The 19,604-nt window shown below is 44.4% G+C and overlaps 2 protein-coding genes and 1 non-coding gene across 3 annotated transcripts in view; 2 read left to right on the forward strand and 1 right to left on the reverse strand.

Moving 5' to 3' along the window:
- Positions 1-1,014: 1,014 nt before the first annotated feature.
- Positions 1,015-4,260, reverse strand: IMP3 (IMP U3 small nucleolar ribonucleoprotein 3). Its single transcript, XM_061613314.1, has 2 exons — positions 4,102-4,260; positions 1,015-2,241 (listed from the first exon to the last, which is right to left on the reverse strand). Exon 2 carries the CDS (start codon positions 2,231-2,233, stop codon positions 1,670-1,672), a length of 564 nt encoding a protein of 187 aa, XP_061469298.1. The 5' UTR covers positions 2,234-2,241; positions 4,102-4,260; the 3' UTR covers positions 1,015-1,669.
- A 1,318-nt stretch (positions 4,261-5,578) lies between these two features.
- The window catches only part of DLGAP5 (DLG associated protein 5), a 33,733-nt gene continuing 19,707 nt past the window's right edge, over positions 5,579-19,604 (forward strand). The window contains exons 1-9 of the mRNA XM_061612515.1: positions 5,579-5,802; positions 8,096-8,338; positions 9,810-10,012; positions 11,833-11,925; positions 13,884-13,983; positions 16,479-16,583; positions 16,846-16,916; positions 17,804-18,096; positions 19,064-19,200. Of these exons, the coding sequence (XP_061468499.1) occupies positions 8,107-8,338; positions 9,810-10,012; positions 11,833-11,925; positions 13,884-13,983; positions 16,479-16,583; positions 16,846-16,916; positions 17,804-18,096; positions 19,064-19,200 (1,234 nt within the window). The 5' untranslated portion in view covers positions 5,579-5,802; positions 8,096-8,106. The remainder of the gene's footprint in view (positions 5,803-8,095; positions 8,339-9,809; positions 10,013-11,832; positions 11,926-13,883; positions 13,984-16,478; positions 16,584-16,845; positions 16,917-17,803; positions 18,097-19,063; positions 19,201-19,604) is intronic.
- Positions 14,658-14,794, forward strand: LOC133378658 (small Cajal body-specific RNA 14). Its single transcript, XR_009761091.1, has one exon. It is a non-coding gene; the product is annotated as a small Cajal body-specific RNA 14 (non-coding RNA).

Genomic DNA, 19,604 nt, shown 5'->3' on the forward strand with positions numbered 1-19,604 from the left:
TAATCATATTAATTAATCATATTGATGGTGATATGATTTGTAATTTGCAATGAGCGACTCATTTATTTGTATGTAATCCGCTTTGAGGTCACTCGTGACAAAAGCAGTATATAAGCTCAAATAAATAAAAATACATCAAATAAAGCACTTGATGGCTGCTAGGCATGATGGCTATATGCGACCATCAGGATCACCAGGATTGCTTCTCAATACCAGCAGCAAGTGAACATATGCAGAATAGGGCTGTTCTCTCCACATCCAGCTTGTGGGCTCCCTAAAAAGTAGGAAACAGGGCACCGGACTAGATGAACCAGCAGGGCTCTTTCATTACTGAAACTCAAACTACAGTTTTTCAGTTTTATCAATTTGTTTTCCAGTGAAATGCAGTTGGAGAGGTTGCAAAGGCAATCACGGCAGTGGCACTGGAGGAGAGAGGACTGCAGCACTCCGGTGAGAAAGCTCTAGACTTGCACCACAGAACTAATCATAAATTGCCTTGGTGTATGTTGAGTAGCCAAGGCATTGCCTTCCATGGTTACAAGCGCCTGTCTTTTAATAGTATTTGACAGGCGCATGCTTTGTTTTGAACTTGCCAAAGCTGGAAGCAAACCTGATTTTAAGGAGAATGAAAAATATCTAATCATGCAAGTAACAATGACACACAGGACACTTAGCCCCCCCCCCCCGCCATCTCAAAACCACTTTTGCGGGCAAAGCTATTGCCGACATGAGAAACACAAGGGAAAACATATTTTGCTTCATGCTAGTGACTGTGGAGAGCGTAGAAGAGGAGAAATGTACAAACACTCAAAGCATTGATTCAAAGACGGAGGTCCTGGCCAACAGATTCAGTCGCGGAATGCCTTCTACTGTACTATCAAGGAACATGTTACCATAGAGACTGAGAGGAAATTATTTTGCCAAAGTGCCAGGGGAGGGGGGGAAATTGTTCAAAAGAATAGTTGTGTGGATTAATTGCAGGCAGCCATCCAGTCTGTGATCAGAAATGAATGATACAGTTTGTTGGGTTTTTTAATTAAAGATGGATCAAGATTTGGGGTTGTTTTCTGGGAAGCAGTCAAATGTAATTCAGTTATTTAACTTCCAGGCTAGTCCTGGAAGATATCTATGATAAAGACACAGAGGACATTTGACAAAGAGCACTTCTATACAACATTTTGCCAATATATTTGCTTTTCCAAGCTTACTCTAACAATCTTTTGTCCACAACTCACCTCTGGTGGATACTGTCTATGTGTTATTCAAGTCCCTGCCTATAATTTTGTTTTTTTCAAGGAAGTAAAGAGAAGGTATTGTTGCAGCTCAACTTTTGCCATCTGAATGTAATATATAGACATCAGACATCTGAATAGAAGATACCAACATCAGATTTGCATTCATTAGGATCTACCTAGTCCACCACCACCACCACACCCAGCCAGCATTAGATGGGCAAGACTGCAGCACAGTACCAACAGGCAGGGTCACTATCCCAAGCATCTATCCATCAAAATGACATCACTATCAAAATCAGACAGGGCATCACCTGAAAACGGGAAATGTTGGGGCCTGCAGAGATTATCCAGGTTTAGCATTTCAGGCCTATCCCTGTGGTGCACACAGATTTGCACATGGGGTGCAAAATTCAGAGGGAGGGAAAGCTCGACTTTTAACAAGCCAAGTCAAAATCATCTCGCTCCTGATTGTAGTTGAGCACATGCTGGCGGATGCGAGAGGAGTCAGTCCAGGTGATAAAGTCCTCCATGGCCCGTGTCACCAAGAACGCCGGGTCCGTCACGACTTCAGGCCCCACACGCACGTGCCCCTGCTCCACAAAGGTGACAGCGGCTTTCATGTTCTGGGCCATGCGGAGCTTGAGGAGCAGGCAAGGCAGGCGGCGGCGGCAAAAAGAGGTGGCTGAGACGCGGTCACACTGTTCCAGAGAGCTCTTGGAGCCGACCAGCCCCATGGCGTAAAGCTTCTCCAGGAGGGCAGCAGTACTCCGAGCTCGGAAAGCCGCTGACTCTGGCGCATCGCCCAGGTCTCTGATCCGGCGGGCAAGTTCCCGAACAGCCCGGCTTAGCTGATTGTAGCGAGTGTAGTCCTCCCTGCGCTGCAAGCGGTAACGGCGGAGAACACGCAGCTCAGACAGGTTCCCGGAGGCAGCCTCCCAGTTCACCAGGTCTAGCTTCTTGAGGAGCTTCTGCTCATGGAATTTCAGCTTGCGCACCATCTTCCCTCCTGGAAATAATCAGGGAGAGAAACTTACCTAAGTGCATTATAATTATGATTATTGTTAAACACATAGGAAGCATCAGAAACTTGCAGACACTAAACAGTAAAGGAGTACAAGAATGGAACCAATGACCTAGGGAGGTGATGGGCACTCCAACACTGGAGGCATTCAAGAGGCAGCTGGACAGCCACCTGTCAGGGATGCTTTAGGTTGCATTCCTACACTCAACAGGGGGTTGGACTACATGGCCTTATGGGCACCTTCCAACTCTACAATTCTAGGATCCTATGAGTCTCAGTGGTAGAGTATCTGCTTTGCAGGCAGACAGCCCTAGGTTCAATCCCTGGCATCTCTAGGTAGGGTCAGGAGAAGCTCCTGCCTGGATACCTGGACAGCCACTGCCAATCAGAGTAGACATTATTGAGCTAGATAGACAAATGGTTTGACTTCGTATAAGGCGTATCATGTTCCTTCTTATAAGCAAAAAGAGACTGCAGGCTACATTTTGATGGCAGAGAAGACAAGAGTGCAGAGGAAGAGGAGAAACAAGCTTAGCATGGGGAGAATGCCTGCAGATGCACCCCCTTTAGCCTTCATTTAAGTAAGGTAAGAGGAGGAAGGCATTAACCTAGATACTTTCAAGAACATCAGGTTTGGACAACTTGAAGGAAAATACAGCCCCCACCCTAAACCATGCATTGTGCCCTGCCAAATGTTTGACAACTCCCCCAGAAAGCAAAAGGCTATGTGACTGCTAAGACACAACAGAAAAGGGGAAAAAAGATATAATATTATGTGCCTTTCTGCCAATGCCTTCAAGGCAGCTTACAGGGATTGGGCACAGGATCACAGCGTAATTGTTAAGCCCATACAGATGCAATTCCTGCCATCTCTGCTTAGAAGGATCAAGCAATGGGACAGGCTCCTCTGTTGGATACTGTAGAGAGCTACTGAATAGACAATATTGTCTCCTTGGTACATGCTAACATAAGAAGAGCCCTCCTGGATCTTCTTTTTTAAAAAGTTTTTAATCTCAGACGATGTTTTGAAAGCTTTTTTTAAGAAACGTTTTTAAAGATGTTTTGTTTTAATGTGTTTCAATTATGTTTTAAAGTGTTTAGTGCTTTTGTTTGCTGCCCTGGGCTTCTGCCGGGAGGAAGGGTGGGATATAAATCGAATAGTGTGGCAGAACCTACCCTGTGGAATTCCCTCCCCTTAAATATTAGGCAGCACCATCTCTGTTACCTTTTCAGCGCCTTTTGAAGACTTTCGTCTTTCAACAAGCCTTTTAAGTTGACTTATCCCAGTCTGCGTCTGTGCTGGAATTGCTTTTTAATATTTTTTAACAATATGTTTTTTAACCCTTTTAAAAATATGTCTTTAAAGATCTTTTTAAAAAAATGTTTTTAATGTTGTTTCGTTTTAATGTATTTTAAGGTCTGTTTTTATAATGTTTTAAAGTGTTTTTAGTGCTTTTGTTTGCCGCCCTAGACTCCTGCTAGGAGGAAGGGCGGGATAGAAATCAAATAAATAATAAATAATAATAAATAAACCATCTAGTCCTGTCCTCAACCTGATTCCCTAATAGGAAGCCTGCAAGCAGTAAAGGAGCACAACAGTGCTATCGCACGCGGCGATTCCCAGCAACTGGTAGTAGCTATTCATAGCCTTACCCTCCATGAATTTCTCTAACCCCCCTTTTAAAGACATCCAAGTGGGTGGCCATCACTGTCTCTTGTGGGCACAAATGCCATCATAATTTCGCCCGTTATAGTAAAATGTGGGAGGTATGACTGCTGTAATCAATAGAAATGAAAAGGAGATGGGTAAGTTAGAAGAATCTTTACATAAAAAACCAAACGAACCTGCAGGAGCTTCCAAGCAGAAAAATCAAGGCCGGCCAAGATCCAGCCCTAGCAAGCCGCAACAACGTGGGAAAGCCTTGAACAATTTCCTCTTCCGGTCCCCCCTCCCTCTCCAGGCAGAGCTCCACCCTCTGTAGTTCTTCTGAACAGAGGTATAAAAAGATATATACTGACAAGCACTGCCCAACTTCCGGGTAGCCTTGGAATGTTTCTAACAGTCAATAACAAAAGAAGGGGCAAGAGAGGATTATATTCCAGCCCCGGGCTCCTACTGGGAGGAAGGGCGGGATATAAATTTAATAAATAATAATAACAACGATAATAATATTTTTAAAGCAACACACTACGCACACAAGGTGCATGAGGGGGGTGGGTGCGTGGGATGCAATCTCAGAGGCTGCAGACGTTATAGCAACAACAACAGTAGGGATAAGGGTGAGCCAGCTTTTCCCCAACCTGGTGCCCTTCAGCTGTTTTGGACTGCAACTCCCACCTGCCCCAGCGTGCTGGCAGGATCTGGTGGAAGCTGCAGTCCAAAACACCTCCAAGGCACCAGGTTGGGAAAAAGCTGATGTGGCCGCTTCTGCAGTCACAATGCCTCCCTGCACCAGTTGCTTCAAACCCCAGTGGAAGGCGGCGGCGGCGGCGGCGGCGGCATGTGTGTGTGTGAGATGAGACTCCCTGAGAAAGCGATGATTTCTCTAAAGCAAAAAGCCAGGGGACAGGATAATGCACTGGACCGCACTGCAGAGTTGTTGTGTGCTCTTTAGGGTTGCCAGGTTCAGGGCCCGAGACTGATCCTGTATCTTTAGGAGAAGAGAAAGTCAGCCAAGTGCAGTATAATAAATTTTAAGTTAACTTATTTTTAACATTTGATTTTATCAGTATTTTTAAATGAACATTTTATATTGTTTTTGTTTTATGCATTCAACGTAGAGGTTTTTGTTGATTAAGAGGAATATTACTCTAGTTTAAAAATTAATTAAAGTCCAATGTATTACAGCAGCCCTGCAGTGCAGTCCAGTGTGTTATCCTGTCCTCTCCCGCCTATAATAACAAAGGATTGACTTTCTGTTCTTTCTAAATCTGCGCTTATTTCATATTTGAAAATGTGTCTTTTAATTAATTAATTTTGTAATTTAAAAGGTTACTGTTGTCAGGTCAAGTTTATAATTTTTTTAAAAAATTAAAATGACTTTTTTTTTAAATCTGAAATAATTTTTTCTATAGGAAGAGAAGGAACGGCCCCGTTTAAATCCTGGGTTTCAATTTTGTGTTCTTGTTGGGCAGCTCTCGGCGTCGTCGAGTCCCGCCTTCAGACAATAGGCGTGCTACTCTACAGTTTTGCTGCCTCTATGCCGGGGAGCTTTCGGAACGCCAGTAAAACAGCGGGTGACGGACTTCGCCTCTTCGGGCCAATCAGTGGCACGGAAGGCGGGATTTAAGGTTGGGAGGAGCAGGGCAATCTCGTCTGCTAGTGAGAGCTTGCAAGAGACGCCTTTCATAGGTAGGCCGGCGCGAGAGGGTAGGGAACCAGCCAATGGAGGGCCTGAGATCCGATGCTAACAACCAATCAGTGGAGGCGGCGGCTAATATTTGAATCGGAGGATCGGCGGAAACCGTTGGGGTGGCGCAGTAGTAGTTAGAGGTCCTGTGTGGAGTTGAGCAGATATTTATTTATTGATTCGTCCAATACGTGAGGTAAGTGCGCGTGGGGAGGTGCTGGTTGTGGAGACTTTCCTTGGAAGGCCCAAGAAACGGGGGAAAGAGAGAGAAACGGGGGGGGGAATTAGTTGTATGTTTGGTTCTTTGTTATGTGCCTTCAAGTCGATTACAACTGATGACGACCCTATGAATCAGCGACCTCCAAGAGCATCTGTCGTGAACCACCCTGTTCAGATCTTGTAAGTTCAGGTCTGTGGCTTCCTTTATGGACTCAATCCATCTCTTGTTTGGCCTTCCTCTTTTTCTACTCCCTTCTGTTTTTCCTAGCATTATTGTCTTTTCTAGTGAATCATGTCTTCTCATGATGTGTCCAAAGGATGATAATCTCAGTTTCATCATTTTAGCTTCTAGTGATAGTTCTGGTTTAATTTGCTCTAATGCCCAATTATTTGTCTTTTTCACAGTCCATGGTATGGACAAAGCTGTCATCCAGCACCACATTTCAAATGAGTTGATTTTTGTTAGTCATTCTCAGGAGTACCATACCCCACTGAAACCAACGGGCTGTAGTAACTCTGGTCCATTGACCTTAGTGGGTCTACTCTGGAGTATGATTTTACAGTGCATTCCTAACCACGCTATACTTTTATTCCACTTTATAGACTGTCATGGCTTCTTCCCCCAAAGAATCTTGGGAAGTGTAGTTTGTGAAGGGTGCTGAGAGTTAGGAGGCACCCTGTTCCCCTAATGGGGCTCCAGTGGCCAGAGTGGTTTAACAGTCAGCCCCTCTTCCCAGAGAATTGTGGGAATTAGAAGTATGTGAGGGGAACAGGTTGTCTCCAAATAACACTTGGCGTTCTTCACAAACTACACTTCCCAGGATTCTTTGGGGGAAGAAGCCATGAATTCCTAAAGTGGAATAAAGGTCTGGCATAAACGTAGCATCCAGAGGCAAGTCCTATGGCTTACAAGTGAGGCTAGGACTACAGCCTTAGTTGGCAGCTGCCCCAAAGCTGACTGAGTCCAGTGAGCTTGCACTTGCTTACAACTAAGATTGATGACCATCCTTTATTTGTGAGGGTGGAAAGAGAGTGTTGGGAGAGAGGTGATCCTTCACTTTCTTTCAAATGGGGTGGAATAATAAGCTACATGAAGTGCTCTGTGTGTGTGTGTGTGTGTGGGAGTGTGCGCGCGCGTGGGAGTGTGTGCGCGCGCGTGGGAGTGTGTGTGCGCGCGCGCGCGCGTGGGAGTGTGTGAGAGAGAGAGAGATCTTTAACAATGGTTAACAGCATTGAAGGCAACGTTCCTTTGCTGAGGAGCAACAGTGGCAGGTAGCTGTTGTGCTCATGTTTTGCTTGTGGGCTTCCCAGAGGTATCTGGATGGCCATTGTTAGAACAGAATGCTGGTCTAGACTAAATTAAAGACTCTTCTTATGGTTAAGGTGATACACTGTAGCTGCCAGAGACCCTGTTTTTTTCAAGACGTTCTCCTTTTGGGGTGGAGCAAAATTATTAGAAAGAAGAGAGGCTTGAGGGTAAGATGTGATGGGAACATAAGAACATAAGAAGAGCCTGCTGGATCAGGCCAGTGGCCCATCTAGTCCAGCATCCTGTTCTCACAGTGGCCAACCAGGTGCCTGGGGGAAGCCCACAACCAGGACCCGAGTGCAAGAACACTCTCCCCTCCTGAGGCTTCCGGCAACTGGTTTTCAGAAGCATGCTGCCTCTGACTAGGGTGGCAGAGCACAGCCATCATGGCTAGTAGCCATTGATAGCCCTGTCCTCCATGAATTTGTCTAATCTTCTTTTAAAGCCGTCCAAGCTGGTGGCCATTACTGCATCTTGTGGGAGTAAATTCCATAGTTTAACTATGCGCTGAGTAAAGAAGTACTTCCTTTTGTCTGTCCTGAATCTTCCAACATTCAGCTTCTTTGAATGTCCACGAGTTCTAGTATTATGAGAGAGGGAGAAGAACTTTTCTCTATCCACTTTCTCAATGCCATGCATAATTTTATACACTTCTATCATGTCTCCTCTGACCCGCCTTTTCTCTAAACTAAAAAGCCCCAAATGCTGCAACCTTTCCTCATAAGGGAGTCGCTCCATCCCCTTGATCATTCTTCCCTTTCCTCTCATTTCCCCATGAGCCCCTCCCCAATTTTCTCCAGAAGGTCCTCCATCCCCCAAAAGCAGATTTTGGGGGCACACAATGGAGGCTGCAGAGGAAGGGGAATTCCCCTTTGTGTGAACAGAAGTTTATTGTGCAAGTGGGATGACATAACTGGCTGTCATTCATAATATAAAATATTTGTCCCTTTGTTCTATCTAGAAAATAATAAGATGGCTACAAATTTTGCTACTCGATACAAAAAGGACCTGAGCAAAGAGAATCTCAAGACGAAACTAGTCCGTCGAAAGTCCCTTTTTCAGAAGGAGAGCAGACAGAAGGAGTTTAATAAAGGCAGGCAGTTTGGAGTGATTGATGTCAATACACAGCCATCAAGAGACAGGGAACTTTCTCTGCTTGAGGAGTCTGGGGAAGGGCACTTGCTGAGAAGCAACATAAAGCCAAGTAAGTAGATACTTGATACTATTGTTTGACAAAGCACTGCTTTTCGCACTCTGTCACTATAGTGTTATCTAGGCCATATTAGCAAAATAAAAACTGACAAATTGCCGGGTGTGGATGGCATCCACCCGAGAATTGTTAAAAGGCTCAAATGTGAAATTGCTGACTTCCTTACAAAAATATGTAATTTGTTCCTAAGATCAGCCTCCATGCCTGAGGACTGGCGAACATAACACCAATTTTTAAAAAGGGATCCAGGGGTGGGGGATCCTGGAAATTACAGGCTGGTTAGCTTTTATGTCTGTTCCAGGAAAACAGGTGGAAAGCATTGTTAAAGATAAAATTAGCAAGCATACAGAAGAACAATTTATGCTGAAGGAGAACCAGCATGGTCCTATCTCACTACCCTATTAATTGAGAGTATCAGCAAGCATATAGAGAGAGGTGGTCTAGTTGACATGGTGTACTTGGACTTCCAAAAGGTTTTGACAAAGTACTTCACCAAAGACACCTGAGTAAGTTTAGCAGTCATGGAGTATGGGGTGAGGTCCTCTTGTGGATCAGGAACGGATTAAGTAAGAGGAAGCAGAGAGTAGGAATAAATGGACAGTTCAGATGCCAATCCACTGTGTGCCAGCTGCAAAAAAGGCTAATGCCATGCTAGAGATCATTAGGAAAGAGACTGAAAATAAAGGTGCTAATATCACAAAGCCATTATACAAATCTATGGTGAGACTGCCTGTGGGATGCTGGATACAGTTCTGGTTGCCTCACCTCAAAAAGTACATTGTAAAGCCGGAAAAGGTTCAGAAAAGGGCAATGAAATTGATCAAGGGGGTGGAACAACCTTATGAGGAAAGGTTACAACATTTTGGGCTTGTTGGGTGAGAGGAAAAGGTGAGTAAGAGGGGACATTAGAAGTGTGCACAATTATGCATAATGTGGAGAAAGTGAACAGTTTTTTCTCCCTTTCTCATAACCTTAAAATGTGGGGCCATCCAATGAAACTGAATGTTGGGTGATTTAGGATAGGCAGAAGAGTCCTTCTTCACACTGAATCTGCTTCCTCAGGAGGCACTGATGATCACCAACTTGGATGGCTTTAAAAAGAGTATTGGACAAATTCTAAAGACACAGCGACTATCATGGCTGTGTTCTGCCTCCACTTCAGAAGCAGTAACCCTCTGAACACCAGTTGCAGGGAATCACAGGTGATGAGAGCACTGTTGCACTCAAGTCTTGCTTGTGCACTTCCCATGGACATCTGGTTGGCCACTCTGAGAACAGAGTGCTGGACTAGACGGACTTTTGTCCTGATCAATCAGGGCTTAGATCATTCCGATTTAGGCTGCATTTGAAAGTAAGCCACATTGAAATCCATGGGATGTTTTAATATAAACATGGATAGGACTGGGCTGAACATTCTGATGACGTTTGTGTGATGGGATCTAAATTCTTTTCTTGCCCCTTGTAGGCCAGATCCCAAGTTCTGCAGCTAAGACTCGTGAACAGGAACGCTTGAAAATGCTGCAGCGATACAAAGCTGAGAAAGAACTTCGCAAGTTAAAACAGCAGAGAGAGAAACCCACATTTAAATGTGGGCTATTCAAACCAGAGGCTTCTGCCTTTCTGCCCAAATCATCACATATCCCAATATTCAGCAAGCCCAAGGAGAAGGTATTTCTTTTTTCCCTGTCATTTGCTGGGGTCCAGCTCATATGTATCACGTAAATCATGCCTTGGGCTTGCACAGGCTCTCTGTCAGGGCTGGTTTTAAAGGGCGGCCAGGTTGGGCACTGGCCTGAGGGCCCCGGAGCTACAGGAGCCCCTGAGGGGCCCTCCGCTCCCCTTCCACGATCCGCATCCCCCCACCTGTCTACAGTAGTCTTTACCATTGCCCTTAATTAAGATGCCGGCCGCAGTTTCCCTAAGGTACTGAAGCCGCTGCTGCCATCTTAGTTGATGGCAAAGATGTGTGTAGCATACACATGTGCCATCAACAAAGATGGCAGCAGAGGCTTCATTCCCTTTAGGGAAACTGCGGCTGCCATCTTAATTAAGGGCAACGGTAAAGACTACTGTAGAGAGGTAGGGGGCCCGTGCGGGGAGGCGTGTGGACACCCACCCACCGGGGGCCCAGGGCAAGCTGATGCCCAAAGGCCCCCGCATGCCTGGAGCTGGCCCTGCTCTCTGTTCATCCTTGTATGCTCCAGTTCCCTCTTTCCCTTCTTTCTTTGTCCAAGCTAGAGTTGAAAATTAGGGCTTGGAGTGGGTTTCCAATTCTGATTTGGAGGGCTACTATGGCTTGTGTGGTCCAGAAAAGGAGAGATTTGGAGGGTGATGATTTAAAACGGAGTGAATCGGTGCAATTCAGAATGGCCAAATCAAGAATTGATGGCTGTTACATGTAAACTGGGTTTTGACATTCACTTGCATGCTTGTAGTAAAGTCAAGGGCCTGTAAATGAGTGGTTTGCATTTATTTCCATATAGATGTGGGGAAGACTTGGTTGGTATGAAGGGGTTTGTTATACTTTTAAGTGTGGTAGGCACAGCCCACTCGTGCACAGGACATGACTCAAATGGCAGCATATGAGAAGGGTGACCTTCACAAACACAGGAAAGATGGGAAGTTCTCTGATCTGTGGACTCATGCAGATCATTTTGCTTGAATGCCTGAGCACTGGGTTGGTCTGGATCACCAATTGTGTCTCCCCTCCTCCCCCTTGCATGTATGCACAGAACACATTGTCTTGATTCATTATGGTTTGCTTTGTAACTTTTCTTTCTTTTTGGAAAATTCAATAAAATATATTAGCAGTAATAATAAAAAATTTGGTGGACACAGAACTTGTTAAATGTCACATAAGGATTGTGGCCATGTAAAGAATTTAACTTTCTGTGTTTAAGCTTTTCTTGAACCCATCAACATTGTTTACTGCCTGCTTAAAATCTGCTCATGACTTCTTTTTTTAAGTATATCTTTAAAAATTATTTTATAAGCAGCTTTCCGGAAAAGCTCCAAAAGCAGCCTACAATAAAATATGAAAGCACTCCTGGAGCCATCAGTGTCATCTTTTAGGTGCCAAGCTTTTGGTTGTCAGTTTGGACCATACTGTGGGATGATTTATCTTTTAATTAGAAGGGGTAGGATCTGTCCTTTTTATACATATTGGTAGACAGATGAGCACTTTTAAGAATTTTGTTCTCTTGTTTTTTCCTCCTACGTATTTGGTTTTTAATCATTGTCAAGCAGTTTTGTATCTTCTAGATTTGTAAGTTGCTTTGAGACCTCTTCTTGTGAAAAAAGATGAATAAATAATTATTATAACAGTAAAAAAATCCAATGAGATCAGAAGCAAAACAAGGCATCAAAGAAAATCACTGTGTCTGGCTAGTCTGGTTAGGGGGTGCAGATGTGGGTTTTTGTTTAAACGTGTGCGTCCTTTTGGTGTCTGTGTGTGAAATTTGCTTACTCTGTCTCTGGGCTACTCCTAGGAAGTGCTACCTCCAGTGCGGATAACAAGATCAAAGGCAAAGAACCAGTTGCAAGAACCAGTCGGACCACCAGCTAGATCACACCTTTCAGTGGTTTGTCTTATATTTTTATGCTTGTTCATGTGGTTTGAATGTAGAAATGAGCTACCAGAGCTGTGGCAATTAAATTGGAAACTGGGGTGGGTGGTGGTAATAGCAGGAGTAGTATTGCATGTGGGTTTTTGTTGTGCATGCGTGCGTTGTATTTGCAGCTTGAAATTAAGGGTTGTATCTCATGCTGGTCCTACTCAGAGTAATCCCATTAAATATAACAATCATGACTAATCCAGGTCCACAAACTTCAGTGGGTCTGCTCGTGAGCATAACTTTATTTGGATGCAACCATAAATGCTGGTTGGTGTGTAAATTTCTCTCATAGTTGAGAACTGGTTTTCTTTTATCTTTTTTCTTAATCTGTGCCCACAGACATCCGTCCAGCTCCATACTGCCTTACCTAGCTTGTGCTGCATATTACATCCATTACAATTCCACTCCAGCCAACCATTTCTTTCCAATATGATGGACAGTATGTTACTCTGAATCCTAGATCTAGCTTTCCTGTTCCTTGAATTCAAATTTCCTAAGTGATCTAGTAGTCAGTGCAAGGGTGGTAGAAGGTCAACCTCTAGGTGATCTGCAGTAATAGATTTCTGACTTGCAATTGTTTAACAATTGCAGCAACAAAATTACTCTGTCCTTCCCTAAATGGCACTCCTGAAATGGAGAAATCTTGGAGCAGCCGTTTGGGTGGAGGGGCTGTGAGATCTGCTGAGCTCTGGTACTGAAGTTCCTGGGCTTAGAATTCTGCAATCCTAATTCTGAAATGCTAAAACCTCTGCTTTTGCACCATCATAGATGTCAAGGTTCTGAGTAAAAAAATTAATCTGATTCCAAAAGCATGAAGTCCGCCCTCCCTGGTCTAATGCACTTTAAATGTTTGTGGTTAGAGAAGACCAGTCCAAGAATGCCAGGCCCTTTGAGGAAGGGCCATAACTCAGTGGTAGAGCATCTGCCTTGCATGTAGAAGGTCCCAAGTTCAATCTCCAGCATCTCCGAGTAGGGCTGGGAGACAGCCAAATCTGAAACCCTGGAGCTGCTGCCAATCAGAGTAGATAATACTGAACTAGGTGGACCAAGGGTCTGATATGGTATAAGGGAGCTTTCTTTGACAGACAAGTATTGGCCCCCCATAGTACTTGCATTCAAATGGTCAATGAAATACCTTGGTTGGGATTCGAAGAGATACGTGAGGCACGCCCAGTGGAAACTGTTCAAAGATAAAATAAACAGCAGGCCCTCATACCACATCAGAAACTCTCTTTGAAACTCCTCTCCATCTTCTTCAGAGGGGCAGGGAATTGCGCTGCAGATCCAGAAACACATTCTGACAGTTATTCCCTGACATGTGGAATTACAGTACTTGCCAAGTTCTTTGGATCCTGACCTTTGCATATCGAGTTGATGGAATTCAACATTGCAGACAGTTGGCCAGATAATCATTTGGACTGTACGTTTTAAAAAGGACAAATATGTAAATATTCCTGTAGTGACCTCTTCCTAGAATGGAACTTTTTTTGAACAGAACAGTACAAAAGACTAGTTGCGCCTTCATGTAGAATTGAGGGCTGTGTTTCAGTTTGTTTGAGCTTGTTGAACTGGCAGCTAGCTGTCTTTCGTGCGTGCTATTTGATCCCAATGACTTACCAGTTGAGAGTAACTGCTCTTGTAGTCACCTGCAGCGTGTAAGATTTGCCTCCAGGTGAGTTTTACAGTAGTTTTTGTGTTAATTTTAGCACTTTAATCTAGACATAGCTATGCATATGCAGGTGGATAGTGAGTCTGGTGGGTCTGTTTGCAAGAATAGATATAAGGCTCTTATAGATGAGGGAATTATTGTCTCATTGTGGTGTCAATTGGTAATAAAAGGAAGGCATTGTAGACTCCAGAAGTAAATGGATGGTAAAATGTGTTCCCTAGAAACAAAGGATGTCATGCGAAATTTCTCTCTGCAGGTGGCCCCAAGCTATACCAGCAAGAGCTGCAGTCTGCAAACAGATCAGCATAAACTGAAGCAGATCTACATAGACAAACCTGCCCCAAAGGAGAGCAAAGGTTTGAATTGTCCACCCTATCATCCAAACACTATAGGACTGGTGCTGTGTGTGTGCCAGTGTAGAGTGACGTTGAATGTTTGAGTCCCTCCCTGCCCTTTCCCAAGGGCTCAGGCTGGATTGCAGCCTATCCTTTATTTCACTTAGATCAAGAAAGGGGAACCTGCAGCTCTCCAGCACGGCCAATAGCCAGAAATAATTGGACTTGTAGTCCGACAACATCTGAAAAGACACAGGTTTCCCATTCCTGAACCTGGGAAATGGGCATGTTGCCATCCCATACCTATCCTACGGCAGCACCTGTAAGATTTTGTGGCTTTCCAGGGATTTGAACCCAGGTGTGTCAAGCGTTTTGAAAGGAGTAGATTTTTGAAGATGCCGGAGGTTCTGCAGAAAGCTTGCCATCCAAATGGCAGAACCACTGCAGTGCAGTTGCCTGAGTTGTTCCAGACAGACCATGATCAATGGTATAAAACCTGTGGGGAAATCGGAGAGGGTCAGCAGGATATCACCCTCTCTCTCCCAATGTCTCTCTTGATGCAGGTCGTTGTTTTGGTACCATACCCAGGCCTGAAGCCGGATGATGTGCTGGATAGCATAGTGTTAAAACACTGCCTCACTCTGCAGAGCTCCGAATTCAATTCTCACACTGGACTGCTGGGCATGCAAACGATTATGGCTGCAATTGGAATTGACTGCATTTGTTAATAATGTGAATGTGATTCCCAACAGCCACATACATAAATCTAGTGGTTCCCAAAGCAGCACCTGCCCAGTTATCAGGTCTTCTGTGAACCGATGCCCCACACAGTCCCTGATAAAATCACTCCCCATCACCCGTAAGAGTGTATGTGTGAGATGCCTGACGAGAGTCTGTATTACTGCTGCTACGTGAGACTGCTAAAAATCCTGGAGTGGAGTTTTGGGAGAGGGAGATTGTGTCCTGTGGTTTTGAATGGCATTGGCAAAGTTTTTTCCCCTCTTTCTTCCCTCTTTTCTTTCTGGGAATACAGCGCATCTGATTGGAGGGGTGGGGAACGTGGTTGCACCATTTCCATTCTGCCTCCAAGTACTCTCCATCGAGTTTAGTCTCTCCATCTCCTCAGTGTATGTGAAAAGTTGCTTCCTCCACATAGTGGCTGCATTCACATGTTATGATAAGCTGTGATTTATGACTTACCATGACATGCAAACAAGGCCACTGTTTCTTGCTTTCCTCGCCCAGAAGTATCCCCCTCCTTGCAAATCCTCCTTTAAAATCTGCCTTATTGATTCTACCTCGTGGCTTTCCTCTGCATATTCCTCCACTGATACCTGTTCAGACTGGGCAGATGTATTTTTGCCATTGGCCAAGTTGTAAAATTGCAGGTCTGGAGAGGAGTATTTCTTTAATTTATTGTTTAATGGATTCCTAGCCCGCTTTTCAGGGTAAAAACTTCCACAGAGCAAATTGCAGCACACTTTAAAATACAAAGCACATAATCAAAATATAAAAACAACGTTCCATACATTATTTTATTTATTTATTCCATTTATACCCCACTTTTCTTTTCATCATGGAAACCCAAGGTGGCTTTACATGTGTTTCCCAAGCGGTCTCCCATCCAGGCACTGACCAGACCTGACCCTGCTTAGCGACCTCATGTGCCTTCACACCATAGCCTGGGACATTAATAATTAAAATAACAAATAAGATCACACAAGTAAGAGCTTGGTTAACAGCACAGTGCACTAAAATTAACCAAATGCAGACTGGAATAAGTAAGTCTTCAGAATCCTCCTAAAAGTCAGCAAACAAGGGATCATGCCTACTTCCTGGGGAAGCTTATTCCAGAGACATCAGTCTTTGTCTCCTGCTTGCTGTGTACACTGAATTGCCTCCAGAAAAAATATCTTCTGCTACACCTAAGCGCATCCTCTTTCCTCAAGGGTCATTACTCTCTCTTTACAGCAGCCTTATTAGCCTTTTCTTGTCCTCATCCCAAGTGTTTCCTCAAACTAAACATGAAGTTCTAATACTACAGGCCTGAAGACTTAAAAGTATCTCTTGGACTGTTTTCCATTCGTCATTGGCAATCACTTGTGGCTGAGTAAGATTGTCTTCCGAGATAACGGTGGGTCCGTAAGTGACTGTGGAGGCCAATTCTGGATCTACACAGCCTCCCACAGTGAGGACGTAGGTTTCCAGATGGAAAATGTTCACGATGAGGATTCGCTTGACGCGCCTTCCGCTTAGCTTGTTTGTCCCTTTCGCCCTGTACTCGTGCTTCTTCAAAGTCCATAGTACCTTTGATAATGGCCAAACTCCAATTGGCACGCTCATGGGCCAAGGCTGTATAAGACTGTAGTCCTATACCGACTTACTTGGGGGTAAGCTCCATTGACCTCAATGGGACTTGATTCTGAGTAGGGAGTGCTGCTGACACCTTATATCCGGAACGAGAAAGGTTTTAAGAGCACACGTCTTCTCTCGTCTCCCCCTCCCCGCCTTTTCAGGGGTGCAACCTGCAGCCTCCAAAGCCACAGACGGAAGAACTACAAGGACTGCAGCTGCTCCTCTGACCAAAATACCACAGATATCACGGCCAGCTACAAGTGCACGTGAGTGAAGTAGTAAAAAGCTATGATGGGGGAGCAAAATCTCAAGCAGTCAGTATAGCTACAATTTTTCTTCATTTTACTCTGTGCCTAAATTGCACTTTCATGGCATTTTCCCTCTTGCCTCCTATAAATATCTGGATAGTGTCCTATTGAGACCTTTTGAGAAACTTTAATTGACTTACCTTCCCTTGCTTTTATGAGCAGTTGGGAGCCCTGTGATAAAAAAAATGCCTCCAATATTGTTGGATCTGTCCTGTTACAGGTGATCAGTCGCAGAAAAAGGCAACAAATAAAGGAAAGCTGCAGAGAGTGGTTAAAAATCCAGCGGCAATGGTAAATGTTGTAACTTTTCTCATATTTTTTCACATTATGGCATCACATTGACCTTCCTCTTCCAACAAGCCTTTTAAGTTGAGACCTATCCCAGTCTGCGTCTGTGTTGGAATTGCTTTTTAATATGTTCTTAAACCTTCTTTTTAAAATGTTTTTGATCTTAGAAGATGTTTTGAAAGCTTTTTTGGGAGATGTTTTTGAAGAGGTTTTGTTTTAATGTGTTAAAGTTTGTTTTTATGATGTTTTAAAGTTTTTAGTGCTTTTGTCTGCCGCCCTGGGCTCCTGCTGAGAGGAAGGGCAGGATATCAATCAATTGATAATTCTTACAACAATCCTCTGCTAGGATCTTGCCATGTAGGGGTTTTCTTGGGAGGGGGGTTGCACGCGAGAGATCAAGAATGTGGATTGTCTAAAACCATCTAGAGTAGGGCTGGGGACCTGTGGCTCTCCAGATGTCCTTGGACTCCAATTCCCATCAGCTGCAGCCAAAATGATCACTGGTCAGGGATGATGGGAATTATAGTCCAGCAGCATCTGGAGCGCCGCAGGTTCCCAATCTGTGACTGGGCACGTCCTGGTTCAACATTCTGACTTTTTTCCAGCTCTCTTGGCTGCATCCATATTTCTAGGCATATGACAATGGTGGGAACCACCTCTATTTTCATATGGGTTGCATTCAACTAAGTCCTGCTCAGAGTAGACCCACTGAAATGAATGAACCTATGTTAGTCATGTCTGCTCACTTCAGTGGGTCTACTTTGAGGAGGACTGCCACTGAATACCTCCCATGTATATATATGTTTAAGTGGTGAACATAGAATGCATCTTGGGGGCTCCTCAAGCATATAGGGTGGTATATATGAAAAAGTCTTGATTTTCTTTTACAGGCAACATGTGGTATGAAAGAGAATACTTTAGTGGAGGCTGTGAAAGAAGGAGCGATCCTCCATATCACATCTGCTACAGACACTGACCAAGATAAGTCCTCCCTGGAGAAAGAAAACCTTCCAGCGCCTTGCATCCTGGCTCCTGCTCCACCAAAGAGAACACGCTCATTTGCCCCTCAGAACTTTGTGTTTAAGCCTCTGGAGGGCTTGACAACCTACAAAGTTAAACCAATGAGCCCTACCAGGGCAAATGTGTTCTTAACACCCTGCTGGGGTCCCAGAAAGACCACCTGGTAAGAACCCAGCTGCTTAGACTGTAAGATGCTTTAGAGTTGGACTGGCCTTATGAATGTAACAAATCTTACTAACCCACTCTTCTTTGTGAGATGCCATTGTCTGACGTCAAATGCACACCCTTCCTTCCCTGAGAGCAGGGTCTCCCCTGAAGACTGCAAAGCCAGCTCTTTCCTTTGTTCTTTTCTATTTATCTTCCCAGCTTTCTCTGGTCCTCCTAGATCCCCGTTGCAATCTGCCTCTTGATACGCCCCAACTCAAGAAGAGTATGTCCAGCTACAGGAGTATTGCTGCTGACTCCATACAGTGGTTGGTTCGGGAGAGCTGGCTGACCCACAAGCCGTATCTGGCCCCCAATACGTTTTTGTGCCCCTCCTCGAGCCCCCAAAATTTGTCACTTACATTTTTTTAATTGACTGCTTCCATAGATCCTCTGATGTGACACTGTGATGCCAGAAGGTTCTTGTGACCCACACCCTTAACCCCTCAAAAAATTGGCCATGTTCCCCTTTGACATGAAGCCCTCAGATGTTTGACTGGACTAATGTGGCCCTCATCCTAAAAAGGTTAGCCACTCCTGATCTGAAGCATTGGATGAAATCATGAGCCCAAGGAGTCTTTCAGAGTTGACACCCCAACCCAAGCCAGTATAACAGAGGCTCAGATTCAGTGTTGAGTTTTCCTGGGTGATCTGAATATTGGTAAACCTGAATTCAATTTTTTTAAAAAGGGATTGTAGTATGGAAACCTTCCTGCCATTTATGCTGCTGTAGCTGTGGCAAGAATGGACTAACTTAACCCAATCAAGGTACAATCTGAAAGGGATAGCCAGATCTATCTCTCTCCTCACTTGTTGGAGGGTTTTTTTGTGCTGAGAACCATGTCACTAATAGAACTTGAACTGCCCAAATTCTGTAATACTCTGTCCATTCAAATGAACATCAAAAGGATTATTTTTCTTCCTAGCAAAGACCCTGAAGACGGTGCAGTGGAAATGGTGCCACAGGACTGTGGTCTAAAAAAAGAGTTCTGTAACCCAGAAGTGACTAAGGAGGATCTTCAGGAATGTCCGTCTTCACTGGAATTGGCAGATATTAAAACAGGTGTGTCAGAGAGCTTTCTTAGATGCTTGCTAATTCTGAGCCACAAGTCCTTTGTTCAGACCTCTCTTTCACTGGGAGCTCACAACCGGTCCTAGGCAAGATGCTGTTCTCTCGCCCCCTTCACCTGCAATGCTGACCTACCTTTTACAGGTTGGTTTGTAAGGCTTACTATGCTTATTTGTTTGTTTATATAGAACACTTATCTCATGTTATAGCCCCACAAGGCTTTAAAAGAAACTAACAAAATATTCTCAAATCTAGAACATTACACGATATCCACAGGCTGTCCAGACAACTTTTCCTGCTCTTGTTCTTCCTTGGTGTCATACTGGCTAGCAGCTCCTGTGATGTCCGTGCATCCCAAGTGACCTCGGTGGCTAGGAGTGCCTTTTACCAGCTTCAGC

Source organism: Rhineura floridana, chromosome 2 (assembly GCF_030035675.1).
Source record: "Rhineura floridana isolate rRhiFlo1 chromosome 2, rRhiFlo1.hap2, whole genome shotgun sequence".
In the NCBI taxonomy this organism is placed as follows: Eukaryota; Metazoa; Chordata; class Lepidosauria; order Squamata; family Rhineuridae; genus Rhineura; species Rhineura floridana.